Source organism: Callionymus lyra, unplaced genomic scaffold (assembly GCF_982586985.1).
Source record: "Callionymus lyra unplaced genomic scaffold, fCalLyr1.hap1.1 HAP1_SCAFFOLD_89, whole genome shotgun sequence".
Taxonomy (NCBI): Eukaryota; Metazoa; Chordata; class Actinopteri; order Syngnathiformes; family Callionymidae; genus Callionymus; species Callionymus lyra.
Window position 1 is genome coordinate 166,768 of NW_028258586.1, and position 21,798 is coordinate 188,565.

The 21,798-nt window shown below is 41.6% G+C and overlaps 1 protein-coding gene across 3 annotated transcripts; it reads left to right on the forward strand.

Annotated features, from left to right (window-relative positions):
* Positions 1-5,990: 5,990 nt before the first annotated feature.
* Positions 5,991-21,513, forward strand: LOC148058343 (neural cell adhesion molecule L1.1-like). 3 transcript variants are annotated; one of them, XM_087782565.1, is made up of 27 exons: positions 5,991-6,144; positions 9,121-9,232; positions 9,437-9,606; positions 10,300-10,422; positions 11,604-11,774; positions 11,874-11,988; positions 12,207-12,391; positions 12,451-12,582; positions 13,363-13,506; positions 13,583-13,694; positions 15,068-15,228; positions 15,320-15,479; positions 15,699-15,826; positions 16,274-16,375; positions 16,451-16,657; positions 16,722-16,792; positions 16,855-17,071; positions 17,248-17,354; positions 17,430-17,694; positions 17,764-17,886; positions 17,964-18,140; positions 18,197-18,310; positions 18,371-18,520; positions 18,590-18,721; positions 18,781-18,853; positions 19,320-19,331; positions 19,437-21,513. In XM_087782565.1, exons 1-27 carry the CDS (start codon positions 6,006-6,008, stop codon positions 19,693-19,695), a joined length of 3,861 nt encoding a protein of 1,286 aa, XP_087638691.1. In that variant the 5' UTR covers positions 5,991-6,005; the 3' UTR covers positions 19,696-21,513. The 3 variants fall into 3 exon arrangements, with proteins under 3 accessions (XP_087638691.1, XP_087638693.1, XP_087638692.1); XM_087782567.1 differs by having other exon boundaries at positions 19,320-19,342; positions 19,437-19,515; XM_087782566.1 differs by lacking the exon at positions 19,320-19,331.
* The last annotated feature ends 285 nt before the right edge of the window (positions 21,514-21,798 follow it).

Consider the following 21,798-nt stretch of genomic DNA (forward strand, 5'->3'; position numbering starts at 1 on the left):
GTGGCTCAACGTTCACGGACCCCAGCAGGCCCGCGAGCCTCACCCTCTAATGATTGATGCTTCATGTGGAAGAAGAACAAACGTGGAGGAGGAGGAGAGAACTGAGGAAGGGGAAGAGGAAGTGAAAAAGAAAAGGAGAAAGATGAGGAGGAGGAGGAGGAGAGAACTGATGAAGGGGAAGAAGAAGTGAATAAGAAAAGGAGAAAGATGAGGAGGAGGAGGAGAGAACTAAGGAAGGGGAAGAGGAAGTGAAAAAGAAAAGGAGAAAGATGAGGAGGAGGAGGAGGAGGAGGAGAGAACTGAGGAAGGGGAAGAGGAAGTGAAAAAGAAAAGGAGAAAGATGAGGAGGAGGAGGAGGAGGAGGAGAGAACTGAGGAAGGGGAAGAGGAAGTGAAAAAGAAAAGGAGAAAGATGAGGAGGAGGAGGAGGAGGAGGAGAGAACTGAGGAAGGGGAAGAGGAAGTGAAAAAGAGAAGGAGAAAGATGAGGAGGAGGAGGAGGAGAGAACTGAGGAAGCGTTATTAAAGTTATTATTGTTATTGTGCAACTTATACGTTCTTACCATTCAGACGTCAGGTTGTATCAGGATCTGTTGTAACTTCACTTGTGTTGTATCTGGATCTGTTGTAACTTCACTTGTGTTGTATCAGGATCTGTTGTAACTTCACTTGTGTTGTATCAGGATCTGTTGTAACTTCACTTGTGTTGTATCTGGATCTGTTGTAACTTCACTTGTGTTGTATCAGGATCTGTTGTAACTTCACTTGTGTTGTATCAGGATCTGTTGTAACTTCACTTGTGTTGTATCAGGATCTGTTGTAACTTCACTTGTGTTGTATCAGGATCTGTTGTAACTTCACTTGTGTTGTATCAGGATCTGTTGTAACTTCACTTGTGTTGTATCTGGATCTGTTGTAACTTCACTTGTGTTGTATCAGGATCTGTTGTAACTTCACTTGTGTTGTATCTGGATCTGTTGTAACTTCACTTGTGTTGTATCAGGATCTGTTGTAACTTCACTTGTGTTGTATCTGGATCTGTTGTAACTTCACTTGTGTTGTATCAGGATCTGTTGTAACTTCACTTGTGTTGTATCAGGATCTGTTGTAACTTCACTTGTGTTGTATCAGGATCTGTTGTAACTTCACTTGTGTTGTATCAGGATCTGTTGTAACTTCACTTGTGTTGTATCTGGATCTGTTGTAACTTCACTTGTGTTGTATCTGGATCTGTTGTAACTTCACTTGTGTTGTATCAGGATCTGTTGTAACTTCACTTGTGTTGTATCTGGATCTGTTGTAACTTCACTTGTGTTGTATCAGGATCTGTTGTAACTTCACTTGTGTTGTATCTGGATCTGTTGTAACTTCACTTGTGTTGTATCAGGATCTGTTGTAACTTCACTTGTGTTGTATCAGGATCTGTTGTAACTTCACTTGTGTTGTATCAGGATCTGTTGTAACTTCACTTGTGTTGTATCAGGATCTGTTGTAACTTCACTTGTGTTGTATCTGGATCTGTTGTAACTTCACTTGTGTTGTATCAGGATCTGTTGTAACTTCACTTGTGTTGTATCAGGATCTGTTGTAACTTCACTTGTGTTGTATCTGGATCTGTTGTAACTTCACTTGTGTTGTATCAGGATCTGTTGTAACTTCACTTGTGTTGTATCTGGATCTGTTGTAACTTCACTTGTGTTGTATCTAGATCTGTTGTAACTTCACTTGTGTTGTATCAGGATCTGTTGTAACTTCACTTGTGTTGTATCTGGATCTGTTGTAACTTCACTTGTGTTGTATCTGGATCTGTTGTAACTTCACTTGTGTTGTATCTGGATCTGTTGTAACTTCACTTGTGTTGTATCAGGATCTGTTGTAACTTCACTTGTGTTGTATCAGGATCTGTTGTAACTTCACTTGTGTTGTATCAGGATCTGTTGTAACTTCACTTGTGTTGTATCAGGATCTGTTGTAACTTCACTTGTGTTGTATCAGGATCTGTTGTAACTTCACTTGTGTTGTATCAGGATCTGTTGTAACTTCACTTGTGTTGTATCAGGATCTGTTGTAACTTCACTTGTGTTGTATCTGGATCTGTTGTAACTTCACTTGTGTTGTATCAGGATCTGTTGTAACTTCACTTGTGTTGTATCAGGATCTGTTGTAACTTCACTTGTGTTGTATCAGGATCTGTTGTAACTTCACTTGTGTTGTATCAGGATCTGTTGTAACTTCACTTGTGTTGTATCAGGAACTGTTGTAACTTCACTTGTGTTGTATCAGGATCTGTTGTAACTTCACTTGTGTTGTATCAGGATCTGTTGTAACTTCACTTGTGTTGTATCAGGATCTGTTGTAACTTCACTTGTGTTGTATCAGGATCTGTTGTAACTTCACTTGTGTTGTATCAGGATCTGTTGTAACTTCACTTGTGTTGTATCAGGATCTGTTGTAACTTCACTTGTGTTGTATCAGGATCTGTTGTAACTTCACTTGTGTTGTATCAGGATCTGTTGTAACTTCACTTGTGTTGTATCAGGATCTGTTGTAACTTCACTTGTGTTGTATCTGGATCTGTTGTAACTTCACTTGTGTTGTATCAGGATCTGTTGTAACTTCACTTGTGTTGTATCAGGATCTGTTGTAACTTCACTTGTGTTGTATCAGGATCTGTTGTAACTTCACTTGTGTTGTATCAGGATCTGTTGTAACTTCACTTGTGTTGTATCAGGATCTGTTGTAACTTCACTTGTGTTGTATCAGGATCTGTTGTAACTTCACTTGTGTTGTATCAGGATCTGTTGTAACTTCACTTGTGTTGTATCAGGATCTGTTGTAACTTCACTTGTGTTGTATCTGGATCTGTTGTAACTTCACTTGTGTTGTATCTGGATCTGTTGTAACTTCACTTGTGTTGTATCAGGATCTGTTGTAACTTCACTTGTGTTGTATCAGGATCTGTTGTAACTTCACTTGTGTTGTATCTGGATCTGTTGTAACTTCACTTGTGTTGTATCAGGATCTGTTGTAACTTCACTTGTGTTGTATCAGGATCTGTTGTAACTTCACTTGTGTTGTATCAGGATCTGTTGTAACTTCACTTGTGTTGTATCTGCGTGTGTGTCTGTGAGTGTGTGTCTCTGTGTGTATGTGTGTGTCTGTGAGTATGTGTGTGTGTGTGTGTGTGTCTGTGAGTATGTGTCTCTGTGGGTGTGTGTCTGTGAGTGTGTGTGTGTGTGTCTCTGTGCGTATGTGTGTGTGTCTGTGAGTATGTGTGTGCGTGTGTGTCTGTGAGTATGTGTGTGTGTGTGTCTGTGTGTGTGTGTCTGTGAGTATGTGTGTGCGTGTGTCTGTGAGTATATGTGTGTGTGTGTCTGTGAGTATGTGTCTCTGTGTGTGTGTGTCTGTGAGTATGTGTGTGTGTGTGTCTGTGAGTGTGTGTCTCTGTGCGTGTGTGTCTGTGAGTATGTGTGTGTGTGTGTCTGTGTGTGTGTGTCTGTGAGTATGTGTGTGTGTGTGTGTGTGTGTCTGTGAGTATGTGTGTGTGTGTGTGTGTGTCTGTGTGTGTGTGTCTGTGAGTATGTGTGTGAGTGTGTGAGTGTGTGTGTGTGTGTGTGTTTGCGCGTGTGTGTGCGTGTGGTTAGTATTTCCTATGGAGTTGTAACCATTTCCAACAGTAAATACACTCGTACAGTTCTGTTGTCGTTAAAGGTTTGTGTCTATAAATCATTTTAATGATCTCTGTGTGTGTGAGCGATGGAGATGTGTGTGTCGGCACAGGTTGTGTAACATAATGAGAGGGTGTGTGTCGACACACACACCAGCTGTCACTCCTGCCCCTCACCCCAGTCATCCTTCTTTGTGGACTGAATGGTCAGCAGATGCTCTTGACACGTTAGCTTCAGGTTCATTAGCAACAACAATTGTTTAATAAGACAAGAACCAGCTGAAAAATTGTGCGTTTGTTCCTGGCCCAGAGTGTTGTGGGTCCTGTGTGTAGTGAGTTAAATAACAATTCAACTAAATCACATGAAACAGATGTTATCACGAGTCAGCATCTTCAGTGGACAAGTTAGAAAATGTAGTTAATAGTGAGATCTTTGTTTTCAAATCAATGGTTTCAAAGGTAAAGTCATTGTAGCAGAAGAAACACGACAGAAACATGAGATAATAGAGCCAGGAACCTTAAGTAATATAATTATAATATAATAATATAATATAATATAATATAATATAATATAATAATAAAGTAATAAAGTAATAAAGTAATAAAGTAATATAATATAATATAATATAATAATATAATAATAAAGTAATAAAGTAATAAAGTAATATAATAATATAATAATATAGTAATAAAATAATATAGTAATATAATATAATAATATAATAATAAAGTAATATAATAATAAAATAATATAGTAATATAATAATATAATGATATAGTAATAAAAGAATATAATAATATAATATAATATAATATAATATAATAATATAATAATAAAGTAATAAAGTAATAAAGTAATAAAGTAATAAAGTAATATAATATAATATAATATAATAATATAATAATAAAGTAATAAAGTAATAAAGTAATATAATAATATAATAATATAGTAATAAAATAATATAGTAATATAATATAATAATATAATAATAAAGTAATATAATAATAAAATAATATAGTAATATAATAATATAATGATATAGTAATAAAAGAATATAATAATATAATACAATAATATAATAATAAAGTAATATAGTAATATAATATAATATAATAATATAATAATAAAGTAATATAATAATATAATAATATAGTGATAAAATAATATAGTAATATAATAATATAGTAATAAAATAATATAGTAATATAATATAATATATAATATAATAATATAGTAATATAAATAGAGTATAGATAAAATAGAATAAAAATAAAATAAAATAGAAATAAAAACGGAGAAAAAAAAAGAAAAAACACACGAGAAGAAAAACACACTACGGATTAGCATCAGGATATTTAAAGTAAAGAGTTAAATGACACCAGTTGGGATGAAGGACCTTCTATAACGCTCCGTCCTACACTGGGGGGCCTGAGCCCCTGAAGGAGCTGCTCCTCCACGCTCAGGTGCAGTGGGTGGAGAGCGTTACATATAGTAATAAAATAATATAGTAATATAGTAATATAATAATATAATAATATAGTAATATAATAATATGATAATATAATGATATAGTAATAAAATAATATAGTAATATAATAATATAATAATATAGTAATATAGTAATATAATATAATAATATAATAATAAAGTAATATAATGATATAGTAATAATAAAAAGATCCTCCTCATCAAAGTTTCACGTGAGCTGCTATTTTTAGAAGCAATAAGAAGGTTTCCCTGAACGAGCTTTGAGAAGATTCTTCTGTGATGCAATGATGCTGATGTTTCAGGTGGAAAACAAAGACCCTCCTGCAGACCCTCCTGCAGACCCTCCTGCAGACCCTCCTGCAGACCCTCCTGCAGACCCTCCTGCAGACCCTCCTGCAGATCCTCCTCCTGTCACGGGTCAGTGTCTTCACTGGAAGCAGACAAAAGATGTTTGATTGAAACACTTGATTTGGCAGCGACACACACACACAGACACACACACACACAGACACACACACAGACACACTCGCTTTGTTGTGTCATTAGTGAGGAAGATGTTTCTCTGTATCATACACAACACACACACACACACAGAATCTTTTCATGTTCATTCATTTGTTCAAACCTGATCCTGAACATTTCTTCTCTTCTTTCATCCCTCCTTTGTTCATGGGGTCACCCCCCCGCATCACCTTCTTCCTTCACAGATCGGTTGTTGTGCTGCAGTCGTGGTGAACTACACAACCTTCACAGTGGACTCACACTCACACTTCACCCCGACAGCTGCTCCCTGGAGTGTGTGTCTGGCTGACGCATAAACCAGTGTGTGTGTTGATGAGTGAGCAGGTTTGATGTGTGCGACACAACATCGGTGGCCGGGCTGTCCAGCCCTCCTCCTGCTCCTCCTGCTCCTCCCCCACTCCTTCTTCTCCTTCTTCTCCTCCTCTGCTCCTCTGTTCGCTCAGGCAGCCATTCAGATCCCTGACAACTGTGAGTACCAACACATGAACACATGAACACATGAACACATGAACACATGAACACACGAACACACGAACACATGAACACACGAACACACGTACACATGAACACACGAACACACGTACACACGAACACACGAACACATGAACACATGAACACATGAACACATGAACACACGTACACACGAACACACGAACACATGAACACATGAACACATGAACACATGAACACACGAACACACGAACACACGAACACATGAACACATGAACACATGAACACACGAACACACGAACACACGAACACACGAACACACGAACACACGAACACACGAACACACGAACACACGAACACACGAACACACGTACACACGAACACACGAACACACGAACACACGAACACACGAACACGTGAAAACGTGAACACACGAACACACGAACACATGAACACATGAACACACGAACACACGTACACACGAACACACGAACACGTGAAAACGTGAACACATGAACACATGAACACATGAACACATGAACACATGAACACACGAACACACGAACACACGAACACACGAACACACGTACACACGAACACACGAACACACGAACACACGAACACACGTACACACGAACACGTGAAAACGTGAACACACGAACACACGAACACATGAACACATGAACACACGAACACACGTACACACGAACACACGAACACGTGAAAACGTGAACACATGAACACATGAACACATGAACACATGAACACATGAACACATGAACACACGAACACACGAACACATGAACACACGAACACACGTACACACGAACACGTGAAAACGTGAACACACGAACACATGAACACATGAACACATGAACACATGAACACACGTACACACGAACACACGAACACGTGAAAACGTGAACACATGAACACATGAACACATGAACACATGAACACACGAACACACGAACACACGAACACACGAACACACGAACACACGAACACACGTACACACGAACACACGAACACACGAACACACGAACACACGAACACACGTACACACGAACACACGAACACACGAACACACGAACACATGTGTGTGATGTTTCTGTGAGTATTTGTGTTGATTCTCCAACAAACACAAAACAAACAATTTCTTATAGATAGAACTGTGTTGTTGTTGTGATGTGTGACTCTATTGTATCATCAGTGTGTGTGTGTGTGTGTGTTGTTGTTGTGATATGTGACTCTATTGTATCATCAGTGTGTGTGTGTGTGTGTGTTGTTGTGATGTATGACTCTATTGTATTATCAGTGTGTGTGTTGTTGTGATGTGTGACTCTATTGTATCATCAGTGTGTGTGTGTTGTTGTGACGTGTGACTCTATTGCATCATCAGTGTGTGTGTTGTTGTGATGTGTAACTCTATTGTATCATCAGTGTGTGTGTTGTTGTTGTGATGTGTGACTCTATTGTATCATCAGTGTGTTTTTGTGTGTTGTTGTTGTGATATGTGACTCTATTGTATCAGTGTGTGTTTGTAAAAAACTCTCTTCACTGAAACATTGACATTAGAAAATGATCTTAAGCTCCGCCCACTGAAAACATTGTTTTTCTGGAGATGAAATCTTGTTGATCATAACCACACCCACTCTGCTGTGATTGGTCAAGCATGGAGGTTTGTCACTGCGCGTCATCATTGGTCGGTTCATGCCAGGAAATGAATGGGATCAATACGTTCAATACGTTCAGTGACAGCAGTTCAAGGACAAACACTTTTAGGATCAGAAGTTCAAAGGTCATCGTAGAATCTTGCTGTTCTCGGATGAAAGTGAATCAGAAAGAGGAGAAAACAGAAGCGAAGGATGAGGTGGAGGTGAAATAGAGAAGGTCACATGAAGGTCACACAAGAAATGTAAATTGATCTGAGATCAATGTCTCTGTATCTTCTTAAAGAACTGTATCTTCTTAAAGAACTGTATCTTCTTAACAAACTGTATCTTCTTAACAAACTGTATCTTCTTAAAGAACTGTATCTTCTTAACAAACTGTATCTTCTTAAAGAACTGTATCTTCTTAACGAACTGTATCTTCTTAACGAACTGTATCTTCTTAAAGAACTGTATCTTCTTAACGAACTGTATCTTCTTAACGAACTGTATCTTCTTAAAGAACTGTATCTTCTTAACAAACTGTATCTTCTTAACAAACTGTATCTTCTTAATGAACTGTATCTTCTTAACAAACTGTATCTTCTTAATGAACTGTATCTTCTTAACAAACTGTATCTTCTTAAAGAACTGTATCTTCTTAACAAACTGTATCTTCTTAAAGAACTGTATCTTCTTAACGAACTGTATCTTCTTAACGAACTGTATCTTCTTAAAGAACTGTATCTTCTTAACGAACTGTATCTTCTTAACGAACTGTATCTTCTTAAAGAACTGTATCTTCTTAACAAACTGTATCTTCTTAACAAACTGTATCTTCTTAATGAACTGTATCTTCTTAACAAACTGTATCTTCTTAACAAACTGTATCTTCTTAATGAACTGTATCTTCTTAACAAACTGTATCTTCTTAACAAACTGTATCTTCTTAACAAACTTTATCTTAAACTGCATCTTCTTAACAAACTGTATCTTCTTAACAAACTGTATCTTAAACTGCATCTTCTTAACAAACTGTATCTTCTTAACAAACTGTATCTTAAACTGTATCTTCTTAACAAACTGTATCTTCTTAACAAACTGTATCTTAAACTGCATCTTCTTAACAAACTGTATCTTCTTAACAAACCGTATCTTAAACTGTATCTTCTTAACAAACTGTATCTTCTTCTTCCTGCTGCACATGGACTCACAGATAAAGTGCACAACAGTAAGTCTCTTCGATCATGAGACGGAATTATGTTGATCAGAACCAGCAGAAGATTCAACGAGTCTCGTCCACAAATAGAAGTTATGATTCTTCACTGTTTTCTTCTTTCAGTTTCTCAGCCTCCGCTGCTGACGCACGAGTCTGAGCTTCTGAGATCTTTCACAGCCTTTTCCAGAGAAGACGTCGTTCTGCCTTGTGAAGCGTCAGGAAACCCTCGACCCGTGTACGTGTTTCTTCTACACAACATGATTCTGTAACTGGTTTAGTGTCGTCCAGAGAGATGATGTGTGTAACTGGTTTAGTGTCTTCCAGAGAGATGATGTGTGTAACTGGTTTACATCCTATTGTTGGATCCATTTATGTTTGTTCTTTACAAAAGTAACAAAGTGTCATCAGCAGATAACACCTTTATTTCTCCTGGTGTCAGTTTCCGTTGGGTCAAGGATGGAGAGGAGTTCGGACCTTTGCTCAGCGGGTCTGGTACCATCGAGGCGGACCAGACTCTGCCTCTAGAAACCTACCAGGGACATTATCGCTGCTACGCCTCCAACGCTCTCGGGACGGCCATGACACACACTGTGAAGATCATCGTGGAGCGTGAGTCACACACACACACACACACACACACACACACACACACACACACACACACACACACACACACACACACACACACACACACACACACACACACACACACACACACACACACACACACACACACAAACCACTTCAAACATACTTCAAACCATATATACCATGAGTTGCTAGTATTTGTATTCAAACCATATATACCATGAGTTGCTAGTATTTGTATTCAAACCATATATACCATGAGTTGCTAGTATTTGTATTCAAACCATATATACCATGAGTTGCAGTAAAAGCTTTATTGACAATCCTGTCTTGACATTCACGCATGTTTACGACTCACGCGACGACTCTTGAGGTCAACAAAGGTCACCTGTTCTGCTTTCTCATCTTTCGTTGCTATGGAAACCATTTCCGGGAGACGAAGCATGATGTCAGCGCAGTAACAGGAAGTCGTGTCCTCAGATGAAGATGTAATGGACGACATATTGTCAAACTGTCACTCATCGTTGTTATTTTCCTCCTAAGAAAACAATCTTTATCAACAGTTGTATGTTTGTTAACATCTGATGTTTTTAAACACAACACACACAGTCAAATACAATAATACGATGAATACTGTGTACTTGTTAAATACTAGTTCAATACTAACTTATAATAACTTCTTAAAGCCTGTAAACATAGAAACTGTGTCTTCAGCTCAACCCGTCGTGTTGAAGCAGCAGAAAATACAAATGACGGCGTATGAGGGCGAGAGCCTCGTCTTGACCTGTGACCCCCCTGAGAGTTCAACTCCTCCCTTCATTCACTGGATGGACAAACGTGAGTCTCTCTCTCTTTCTGTCTCTCTCTATGTGTCTCTCTCTCTCTCTCTGTCTCTCTGTCTCTCTGTCTTTCCTCTCTCTCTCTCTGTCTCTCTCTCTCTCTCTCTCTCTGATTCTCTCTGTCTCTCTCTGTCTCTCTGTCTCTCTATGTCTCTGTCTCTGTCTCTGTCTCTCTCTGTCTCTGTCTCTCTGTCTCTCTGTCTCTCTGTCTCTCTGTCTCTCTCTCTCTCTGTCTCTCTGTCTTTCCTCTCTCTCTCTCTGTCTCTCTCTCTCTCTGATTCTCTCTGTCTCTCTCTGTCTCTCTGTCTCTCTATGTCTCTGTCTCTGTCTCTCTCTCTCTCTGTCTCTGTCTCTCTGTCTCTCTGTCTCTCTGTCTCTCTCTCTCTCTGTCTCTCTGTCTCTGTCTCTCTCTTTCTCTGTCTCTCTCTCTCTCTGTCTCTCTGTCTCTCTCTCTCTCTGTCTCTGTCTCTCTGTCTCTCTCTCCCTGTCTCTCTCTTTCTCTGTCTCTCTCTCTCTCTGTCTCTCTCTCTCTCTGTCTCTGTCTCTCTGTCTCTCTCTCTCTCCCTGTCTCTCTCTTTCTCTGTCTCTGTCTCTCTCTGTCTCTGTCTCTCTGTCTCTCTCTCTCTCCCTGTCTCTCTCTTTCTCTGTCTCTCTCTCTCTCTGTCTCTCTCTCTCTCTGTCTCTGTCTCTCTGTCTCTCTCTCTCTCCCTGTCTCTCTCTTTCTCTGTCTCTGTCTCTCTCTGTCTCTGTCTCTCTGTCTCTCTCTCTCTCCCTGTCTCTCTCTTTCTCTGTCTCTGTCTCTCTCTGTCTCTGTCTCTCTCTCTCTCTCTCTCTCTCTGTCTCTCTGTCTTTCCTCTCTCTCTCTCTGTCTCTCTATGTCTCTCTCTCTCTCTCTCTCTCTCTCTCTCTCTCTCTCTCTCTCTCTCTCTTCCATTAACCTAATGAAAGTCACTGACTTCCATCTTGATGTTTTTTTTATTTCTCTGAGTCACTTGACATTTGTCTGATAAAGTCTTACAATGACAAGTGTTTTTTCATACTATATACTGTGGATCGATGGATAGATGCTGCCTCTCACCCTGAGTAGCTGGGATATGATCAATGAGGATTTTTAAGAATAATATTGAGAATGATCGTTCTGTTCAGACACTAAATGTTAGATATTCTCTGTCGCTCCAGATATGGTTCACATCCGGCTGAACGACAGACTGATGGTCGGCCTCGACGGGAACTTCTACTTTTCTAACGTTGCGAGGAGCGACAGCAGAGACGACTACACCTGCAACGCTGCGTACTCTGCAGCCAGAACCATCTTACCAGACACTACCGTGTCCCTCAGCGTCCTGACCAGTGAGTCATCACTTCATACGTTTGATCCCACTTTCTCTTCATCATACGTTTGATCCCACTTTCTCTTCATTTGCTACAAGATCCTTCTTTCTCCTCCAGGCAACGATGTCGTCGGCGACAAGAAGCCACAGCTCTTCATCTTCACGAGCAGCCACTCGTCAGTCTTGGCTCTGCAGGGTCACAGCGTCACACTGGAGTGTATTCCTAAAGGCCGGTACGTAGTACATTAGTATTGATTACAACAATCAAGTGTATTCTAATTTCTCAGTGAGTGTCACTGCAAATATATCTGAGGACATCACAATGTTTTTCTCTTCGTTTGTCTGGTTTCAACAACACTTTTGTTTTTCTTCATAAGTCGCCTCGAAGCGAAAAACTTGGATCCGTTGACGAGATCAACTCTGGCTTCAATTGTTCAACCTTCTCTCGCAGGCCGACGCCCACAGTGAGGTGGAGGAGGAAAGACGGGAGGCTGGAGGAGACGGGAGGTCGACCAGAGAATCACAATCGCTGGCTCTACTTCGACAGCGTCAGTCAGAAGGACGACGGCGAGTACGAGTGCGAGGCCGCCAACAGAATCGGGCGCGTCAAGCACTCCTTCACTCTGAGCGTGGAAGGTGAGCTCGCCCACCGAACACCTGTCTCACCTGTCCAGAACCAACATGTTTGTTTGCAGCGGCGCCCTACTGGCTGAAGCATCCTCAGAACCTGCTGTACGCTCCGGGGGAGACGGTGCGACTGGAGTGTGTGGCAGAAGGAGTTCCCACTCCCGTCATCACCTGGAGCATCAACGGGCAGCCTCTGGCAGGTAGACGGGGTCAAAGTTCAAGAGCAGGAGAGACATTGTTCTAATAGCTGTTCATGCTGGTGTGTGCTGTCATGAGTGAAACTTAAATTCACCATAAACAAGTGTACTATTTATATAAAGATCTAAAGTTCTATCGAGCTTACTCTCACTGTCAAGAATGTTCCTTGATGTTCTTCAGCAAGCATTCAGTCCTGACTTGCTTGAACCACTTCCTGACTTGCTTGAACTACTTCCTGACTTGCTTGAAACACTTCCTGACTTGCTTGAACTACTTCCTGACTTGCTTGAACTACTTCCTGACTTGCTTGAACTACTTCCTGACTTGCTTGAACCACTTCCTGACTTGCTTGAACCACTTCCTGACTTGCTTGAACTACTTCCTGACTTGCTTGAACCACTTCCTGACTTGCTTGAACTACTTCCTGACTTGCTTGAACCACTTCCTGACTTGCTTGAACTACTTCCTGACTTGCTTGAACTACTTCCTGACTTGCTTGAACCACTTCCTGATGGCTCGAGTGCTAATTGACTGTAAGAACGGCAGCGGTTGCTTTGAAGAAGTAACTGCGAGGTTTTTTGACCACAAAGTGTCTCTGAGAGAAGATTTCCTGACATCGATGTGTCCAGACTTTTCTATTGTCTCTTGATTCCAATGGAAGGAGTGAAACTGTTGAATGAAAACTGTTTTTGAACGTTGTTGCTCCGACAAAACACGTCGAGACAACCTTTGATGCTTTTCTCGGTGAAAATATTCAAAGTATTTTCTTGTAAATGCTGCAGCCGTGGACGACGAGCCGCGGAGAAGCGTCACCATGGGAGTGTTGAAACTGGCGGATGTGGAGTTTTCCGACACAGCAGTGTATCAGTGCGAAGCCACCAACAAACACGGCTCCATCCTCGTCAACATCTACCTCTACGTCATCGGTGAAACTCCTCCACCCTTTCGTTGACCTTTGCTCATCAACATATTGTTGATTTGAAATGGTTTTGTATGTTTCAGAGCTTCCTCCTCAGATCCTGTCGACCGACGGCGTCGTGTACAAAGTAGCAGAAGGCAAGAACGCTGAGATGCATTGCCAGTCCTTCGGTTCTCCCCGACCACACGTCACATGGTAAGATTTGTCTCTAACTGTCACTCAACCCTCTTCTCTTGCTGCTGCAGCTGGTTCTGCAGTGAAGGGAACATGGAGCCACACCTCGAGCTGCAACTGACCCACTATTCAGTTGCAACTAAATCAACTTTTCTGTCCTGCAAACGTATATTTGTACGGAGCCCGAGGTGACATGGATCATACGAGTATCACGACATAGGAGTATCTTGACATACAGTATCACAACATACAAGTATCGTGACATACGAGTATCTAGTCATATGAGTATCACGACTTACGAGTATCGTGACATACGAGTATCACAACAAAGTGGTATCATGACATACAAAATCACAATATACCAATATCTGGACACATGAGTATCTAGTCATACGAGTCTCACGACATAGGAGTATCTTGACATACAGTATCACAACATACAAGTATCGTGACATACGAGTATCTAGTCATATGAGTATCACGACTTACGAGTATCGTGACATACGAGTATCACAACAAAGTGGTATCATGACATACAAAATCACAATATACCAATATCTGGACACATGAGTATCTAGTCATACAAGTCTCACGACATAGGAGTATCACAACATACAGTATCACAACATACAAGTATCGTGACATACGAGTATCTAGTCATATGAGTATCACGACTTACGAGTATCGTGACATACGAGTATCACAACAAAGTGGTATCATGACATACAAAATCACAATATACCAATATCTGGACACACGAGTATCTAGTCATACGAGTCTCACGACATACAGGTATTGTGACATATAGGTATCGTGACATAGAAGTATCTTGACATACAAGTATTACAACATACTAGTATCATGACATACGAGTATCACCACTGAGGCTCCGATATGTTTAGCAAAAACAAGTTTTTATTTTCAGATATTGATTTACTCGAGATGATGCATTTTATCAACGCTCACATGGACTGAGGAGTACTTTGGCCAAGAGCGACCTCCTTCTGGAGGATGTGTATTGGCTATCTAGCGCCTCCAAGTGGTTACTTTAATAGACAATATTTTTCTTACAAGAGGCCATTTAAAAATGGCTGCATCAACAAGAGATCATATTTCTTAAGAAGAACTCCTAAATACACGTTACCAAATAAAAACCCTGTTTTAACAAAATATAATAAAACTGTTTTTAGCATTTATTTATGGATTGTTTTGTTTGTGTAATGAATATTATAAATGAACATTTTACTCATCATTTCTTTCTTGTTGTATCTAAATGTTCCTTTCATCATTTATTCATTTGCTGCCAGGAAACACTGGCCCTGATGGATGACTTGCAGTGATAGAAGAGTCTAAGTACTTCCAATGAAAGCCTTAATGAAGTGTGTTTGCTGCAGGGAGGGTCAGGATCCCAGTCCTCTGTTGTCAGACCACAGAATTTCCCTGCTGACCAACGGTACCCTGGAGATTTCTGACGTGGTTCATGATGATGCAGGAAACTACTTGTGCTTCGTCACACATTCAAATATCTCCATCACGGCACATCTTCAAGTCTTCAGTGAGTTTTAACAAGAAAGTCAACGGCTTCTGTTTGATTTTGCCAATATCTCTCCGGCTGTTACGTCTAACTCGGGCGACTCTGTTTTCAGATCGGACCGTCATCGAGACAGAGCCTCAGGACGTCGCGGAGCTCAGGGGGAGCCAAGCTTTCCTGGACTGCACTTTCAACAAAGACCCCCGACTGACTGACTACAAGGTGGTGTGGCTGAAGGACGGATGGATGCTGGAAGAATCCTCATTGAGTGACAAGTGAGTACCAAGTAAAAGATAAATTAAAGAGGATTAATGTTGACAAAAGCATTTAAAAGCTGTTTTTCATTTAAAAAAGAAAATCCACTTTTCATTGTAAGACCATTACTATAAAATGTCTATTTAGCTTTTTGTCATCATTGTCGTTGTAATCATTTTACCAAACAATTTCCAAGTGTTGTGTCCTTTATCGTTGAGATATTCACTATGATTCTACAGATACACTGTGTTCAACAATGGGACCCTGAAGGTGACGGACCTGAACTCCGATGACAACGGACAGTATTCCTGTCAAGTCTCCACCAGCCTGGACTCGGTGATGGCCAGCGGCTCCATCACTGTGTTGGGTCAGTCTTTGTTCTGCAGTGATGTATATATACAGATAAATGTATCATTGGATCTGTACTATTAACAAAGACGTTTTCAAGATTATTGTTTAGCTGGTAACAGGTAATGAAAATAAGTCATTAAAAATGAGAAATAAAATGCAGCATTACTTTTAAATTCAAAATATAACAACAGCTACATCAAGAGAAGGTATTTCTTTTCTGCCTGTGTGAGAATCTTTGTTTTTCATGTTTTACATGTTTTGAATTGATTGACAGGATTCATTAGTTTTGATTCCATGTTGCCAAGAACTGTGGAAAAGCCAAATACATTTATTAAACTGCTTATAATTGAAGTCATTAAAAACCTTCTTGAGACTTTTAAACGAAAATGTGTTCAACAATATCAATGTCGACTGGTATTACGTTTGGCGACATTTTTGATTTAGTTTTTCCTTGTTACCCCAGCACCTCCAGATCCACCAGAGAACCTGGCTCTGTCCGATGTGAAAGACTGGAGTCTCACCCTCAGCTGGATCGCTGGGAAACCACACAACAGTCCCATCACAGGTGACAGAAACCACACAATAGTTCACTTGTTTGTTTCATTCTGAAAAAAGTTGCAAAGTTTTCTTGGTCCTTCAGAGTTTATCGTGGAGGCTCGGGAGGAGCAGCACTCAGAGGAGGGCAAGTGGATGTGGGAGGAGATTCAGAAAGTATCTGGAGATGAAAACCATCTGCAACTGGATCTCCACCCATTTTGCACCTACCGTTTCCGGGTCATTGCTGTCAACAAGGTTGGTCGCAGTGATCCCAGTGAGTCGACCGTCTTCTACAGCACTCCACCGGCCGGTCAGTGAGCTTCATGGAAGTTTTGGGGTTGAACACATGTTTCATAGAGAGTTCCTCGTTACAGTTCCTCGTCATAATCCCACTGGTGTGCGCAGCCAGTCCACAGACCCCAACAGTTTGGTCATCACATGGGATGTAGGTCGTTTATTGGCAACGTTTTGTCTCCAAATACGTTTTCTAACAGAGAATGTCTCCAGGAGATGCATAAGCGGCAGCATAATGGACAGGACTTCCAGTACAAGGTGTCATGGAGGGAACCTGGCGGTCAGTGGGATCATGGATATGTCAAATCCCCGCCATTCCATGTCAACAACACCGGAACTTACACACCTTTTGAGATCAAAGTCCAGGCTGTCAACTCTCTGGGTGCAGCTGCTCAACCTAAGGAGGAGATCGGACATTCAGGAGAAGACGGTTAGTCAAGACATTTTGCAACTTGAAAAAAATCAAGCACGAAAAAGCCTTTATGTTGTAAGAATTTTAGGTGGAAGTGCATGTCTGTCTTGACCTGATGAGCATTGGTGAGGAAAGTGATGTAATATTTAGATGTTGCAAAGGTAATCTTGCTGTTGGTTGTTTGTTTCTATCAGTTCCAGAAGAAGCTCCAACTGGTGTGAAAGTCACTGTCACCAACAGCACCATCAGACTGACATGGAACGAAGCCCAGAGGGTTCAAGGTCGCCTGCTGGGATACAAGGTCATGACTGGAGCAATACATCAGCAACTCTGTCAGAAAACAAATGTTTAATTTGATGTTGTCTCTTTGATCTAGATCTACATTGAGAGATTGGATCCACATCACAGGGGGCGGAGATCACTTGGAGAACGACACCATGACACAAGAAGAGAGCGTGAAGGAAGGTCTGAGCGAAGCAAAGAGAAACAGAGCAGAGTGGTGGTGGTTCACGGCATGAAGACCTCGGAGGAAGTGTCAGGACTGCAGTTCTTCTCTCCATACGAGGTGTCCATGAGTGTGTTCAACAGCAAAGGGGAAAGTCCTCCATCGCCCCCCGTTCACTTCAATACTCCAGAAGGACGTGAGGAACCGTGAAGAACTTGAGGATTTGTTGATGCTTCATCTTTTAAATGTGTTTGTTCGTGTGTAGCACCTGGACCTCCTGCATCACTGACTTTTGAAAGTCGATCGGAAAAGTCTTTGATCCTCCGTTGGATCCTCCCAATTGAAACTAACGGAGTCCTTCGAGGATACATGGTCCAGTACCAACAAGGTGATCTGATGGAGCAACGGTTGGCTTCACAGTGTCATCGTCCTAGTTCTCTTGATGGCATCATGTTTCTTCTGCAGAGTCCAAGGACCAAAAAGGTGAGGTGCAGATTGAGTTCATCAAAGACCCCAGTGTGACCAAGCTGGACCTGGACCAGCTGGATCCAAGCAGCTATTACATCTTCAACGTGAGCGCTCGGACCGCGGCGGGATACGGACCTCCACTCAGAGCGAGAGGCGCCACCTTGTTTGACGGAGGTAAATCTTTTCCTTTGAATGATTTTAAATGATTCCAAACTTGTGTTCGCCTTCAGCTCCTCCAACAAACATCAGCATCGTACCATCTGACACATCCCTGAACCTGAGCTGGGTGCCTGGAGAGCGGGAGAGGAACCAGGAGTTCCACATTGAATACTGCAGGAAGACCTGTAAGAAGGTAGCATGTCTTAACTGGAGTCTGGTTTTGAAACTGTGTGTCTGTTCGACAGACGGAGGTCAGTGGGAAGTGTCCGAAGTTTTAAACTCGTCACAGGGTTCTTACAGTCTGACAGGCCTGGAACCAGGCTCGGAATATCATCTCAGGATCATGCAAGGAAATGACAGTACCTGGCAAGTTCTGACCTTCACCATCGGGCCAGGTAGAGTCTTAATATTTATAAAACATGAGTTCAAACTTGTCATGTATTCGTCTCTTCTTCTGTCTGGAGCACCTTCCAATGTCGTGGGTGGCTTCGCTGCCCAGGGTTGGCTGATCGGACTAATCAGTGCGATTCTGCTGCTCATCCTCATCCTCCTCATCCTCTGCCTCATCAAACGCAACAAAGGAGGCAAATATGCAGGTATGACACACCTGTCCTGCTCTAGCGTGCAAAAGCATGACGTCATTATTTGTAAACAGTGAAGGACAAAGAGGACAAGGAGGTCGACTCAGAAGCTCGGCCTATGAAGGACGAGACTTTTGGAGAATACAGGTGAGCTCACTTATTTTCTTTCTTCTCGTGTAAGTGATGGAGAGACATGACTCTTTTTAATAATTATTAATAGAAAAATCATTGTCATTATAGATTGCTTTGAAAAGGAACATTTAGGTCAGGGTGGCAGCCCGGTCCTCAAAGAGCCGCAGCGGGTGCAGGTTTTGTTTTCTTAGGAGTGAAATCAGTGGATCAGCTGAAACCTCATTGGTTCAACTGGATCTTTGAGGACCAGGTTGCCTTGATTGAGGTGATTAAGAGTGTCTGCCCGTGGTGTCCAGCAGATGGCAGCATAGAGCTTAAAACTAGATTTTAAATTGAATGACAAATTATTATTTTTTATTGCTGGATAGAATTCCTCTTCTTATCTTTTCTTATTTAGAATTAAGCAGCAGCGCTTTTCTACTCCTTACATTCCGTTGTGTTTGTTGCTTCATCTCTCTGCTTCCTCCTCACATGCCCTCAGATCTCTGGAGAGGTGAGGACGTCGTACGTCGACTCGCTTGTTGCACGTGTTTGTTCTTCTGTGGCGTCAAGAGAACTTCTGTCTAACAATAATGTTTCCACGCCTCTGGTCCTTCAGCGACGCCGAGGAGAAACACTCCGACAGCCAACCGTCTCTGTGTGGCGACAGCAAACTAGGAAGCGACGACTCGTTGGCGGAGTACGGAGACAGCGTGGACATCCAGTTCAACGAGGACGGCTCCTTCATCGGCCAGTACAGCGGTCGGGCACCGGTTCCTCCAGGAAATGAGAGCTCCGGACCGGCCTCTCCTGTCAACGCCGTCCCTCCTCCTCCCATCGCTCCGTCCATGTCGACCATCTTGAGTCGTCCGAGCTAAACACTCTCACTGTCCAACCCACGCCTAGGACAGAAGGACTCGTATCACTGCCTGTGACACCCACTGACACACATATATGATGTCGCTACATTCCACTCGTCTGGTGTTGTTTACGACTCTTTTTCATCCACGTTTACACGAGTCATCAGTTCTGACGCTGAGAGCGAAGCAGAAGATTGTTCATGTGACGCGTGAGAACGTGTTGTTGTTTCGTGGCCACTTGTGTGTCGTTGATGCATGTGTCCTGGACAGATGTCGATGCATGTGTCCTGGACAGATGTCGATGCATGTGTCCTGGACAGATGTCGATGCATGTGTCCTGGACAGATGTCGATGCATGTGTCCTGGACAGATGTTGCTATTTATTTAATGCTTACTTGTGTCTTGAACCTCAGAGACACTTCTTTACAGAAGCAGGAGTGGGTTCGCGTGTGAACGTCCTCAGGAGATACGTTGCCTTAAGTGAGTCCAGTTGAGTCTCTTGTCCTCGTGCTTCGTCTCGCGGCACCAGATCCACCAGAGACTCCTATGCAGACTTAGAAACATTTTTGAAGGTCATAGCTGGTTCTCTGTAGCAAAACCACAAGGTTGAAGTCACAGGACGTCATTGAGGAGAAATGAGAACCTTATGTATCGTTCTCTGAATGTAAATAGAACCTTATGATTGTCATTTTGATTATTTCATTGCTTTTATAAAAACCTTTCTATTCACTTGATTTGCCACCGCAGCACCACGAGCTGCTTTGCTGTAGCATTTGTATCATAAACGCCACCATCCTCCCTCCGTAGGTTCCTTAGATGGTTGACTAGAATCATAGCCTCTTCTCCCACTTTGTTGTTGAGACCAAGAGAAGCGACTGATCGTCGTTGACTGTTGAGAGACGTGTTCACGGTCGTGACGACTGATGGTTCTGGACGGACCTGGTTCTGTTGAAGTGACGCTGTTGCTGCTCGTCTTCTCAAGCAGGTTCCACAGGTTCACAGTCTTGGCTCATAGTTTAGACCAACCTTCAACTTCTGGTCATCTTCACTTGTACATGTTCGATGGTTGAAGCTCTGAAGGGATTTTTCATTCTCCCCGTCTTCGTTTCTACGTCAGGCATCGTCAGTTCTTTCGTAAAACAGCAGTTGAGGTCCTTTGGCTCACGTCAGTGCCTTTTCTTTGGACTCCATCAGATCTTGATCGACCAGATTGAGTTTGATTTATGGAAAGCATTTGAAATCCGACAAGTACAGAATAAATCTGCAAAGTGTTTTTAAGAGGCAAGTATTCAACCTTTGCCAAGACGGTCAAAGTACTGAAGATATTCCCTCAGAAACACATTAGACACGTCTGCCAAAAACACTGAGCACTAAATATCAAGGTACTTTTTACAAGTTTTCTTTTACAGCATTAAACCAGGATTGATAAATCAGTAAAACTAAACAATGTTGCTTGATGTAGTTGACATGGTTTCAAATACAATTCAAAGGATAAAAACAGCCTCAACACGTCACCTTGACGACCATCATCCTGTTGAAGCTTCTTTTATAAACATGTGGTGAAGAGACGCGTCATCAAAGCTATTTTCAAGAAGCCTGTGCTGTTAAAGTAATAACAAGGATAATAACAATAACAGTGCTATTGTCATCACCTACAGGCAAATGTTGGCACCAGAGCATCTAGCTAAAGGTCAAAGGCCATGTAAAGGGTTGGATTGAGGGCTGCAATTATGAGATGTGCTGATATTGTACCTGCTTGCTGCATTGTACTCGCTGAACTGTATCTGAAGACTAACCCAGACTGTCAACTAACAAATAAACATCTATTATGCATATCCTGAGCAGAACCAAACTGCTGACTTTTCTGTCTTTCATTGACAATAATCCATGATGTTCACACAGACGGATGATAAATAGATTCTTGTTTATAGAAACACTTTCATTCTCCAGCGCTCAGAGCGACAAGAGTGTTCCAGGGATGTTGTCGACCGACCCAGAGTCAGGGATGCCATCAACACCTGAACCCTGTGGGTCACTGTTGCTTCTGGTGGTCTCGGTCCAGATAAAGCGTAAGATGATCCAACATTCACCAAATACTGGAGCAGCAGAAAAAAAAAAAAA

Bases quoted from the DNA above. Each gene is read 5' to 3' on its own strand.
- LOC148058343 (XM_087782565.1), top strand. From the start codon at position 6,006: ATGTGTGCGACACAACATCGGTGGCCGGGCTGTCCAGCCCTCCTCCTG. The intron at 9,607-10,299 runs GTGAGTCACACA...CTGTGTCTTCAG, and splicing joins TGTGAAGATCATCGTGGAGC to CTCAACCCGTCGTGTTGAAG. The intron at 11,775-11,873 runs GTGAGTCATCAC...TTTCTCCTCCAG, and splicing joins GTCCCTCAGCGTCCTGACCA to GCAACGATGTCGTCGGCGAC.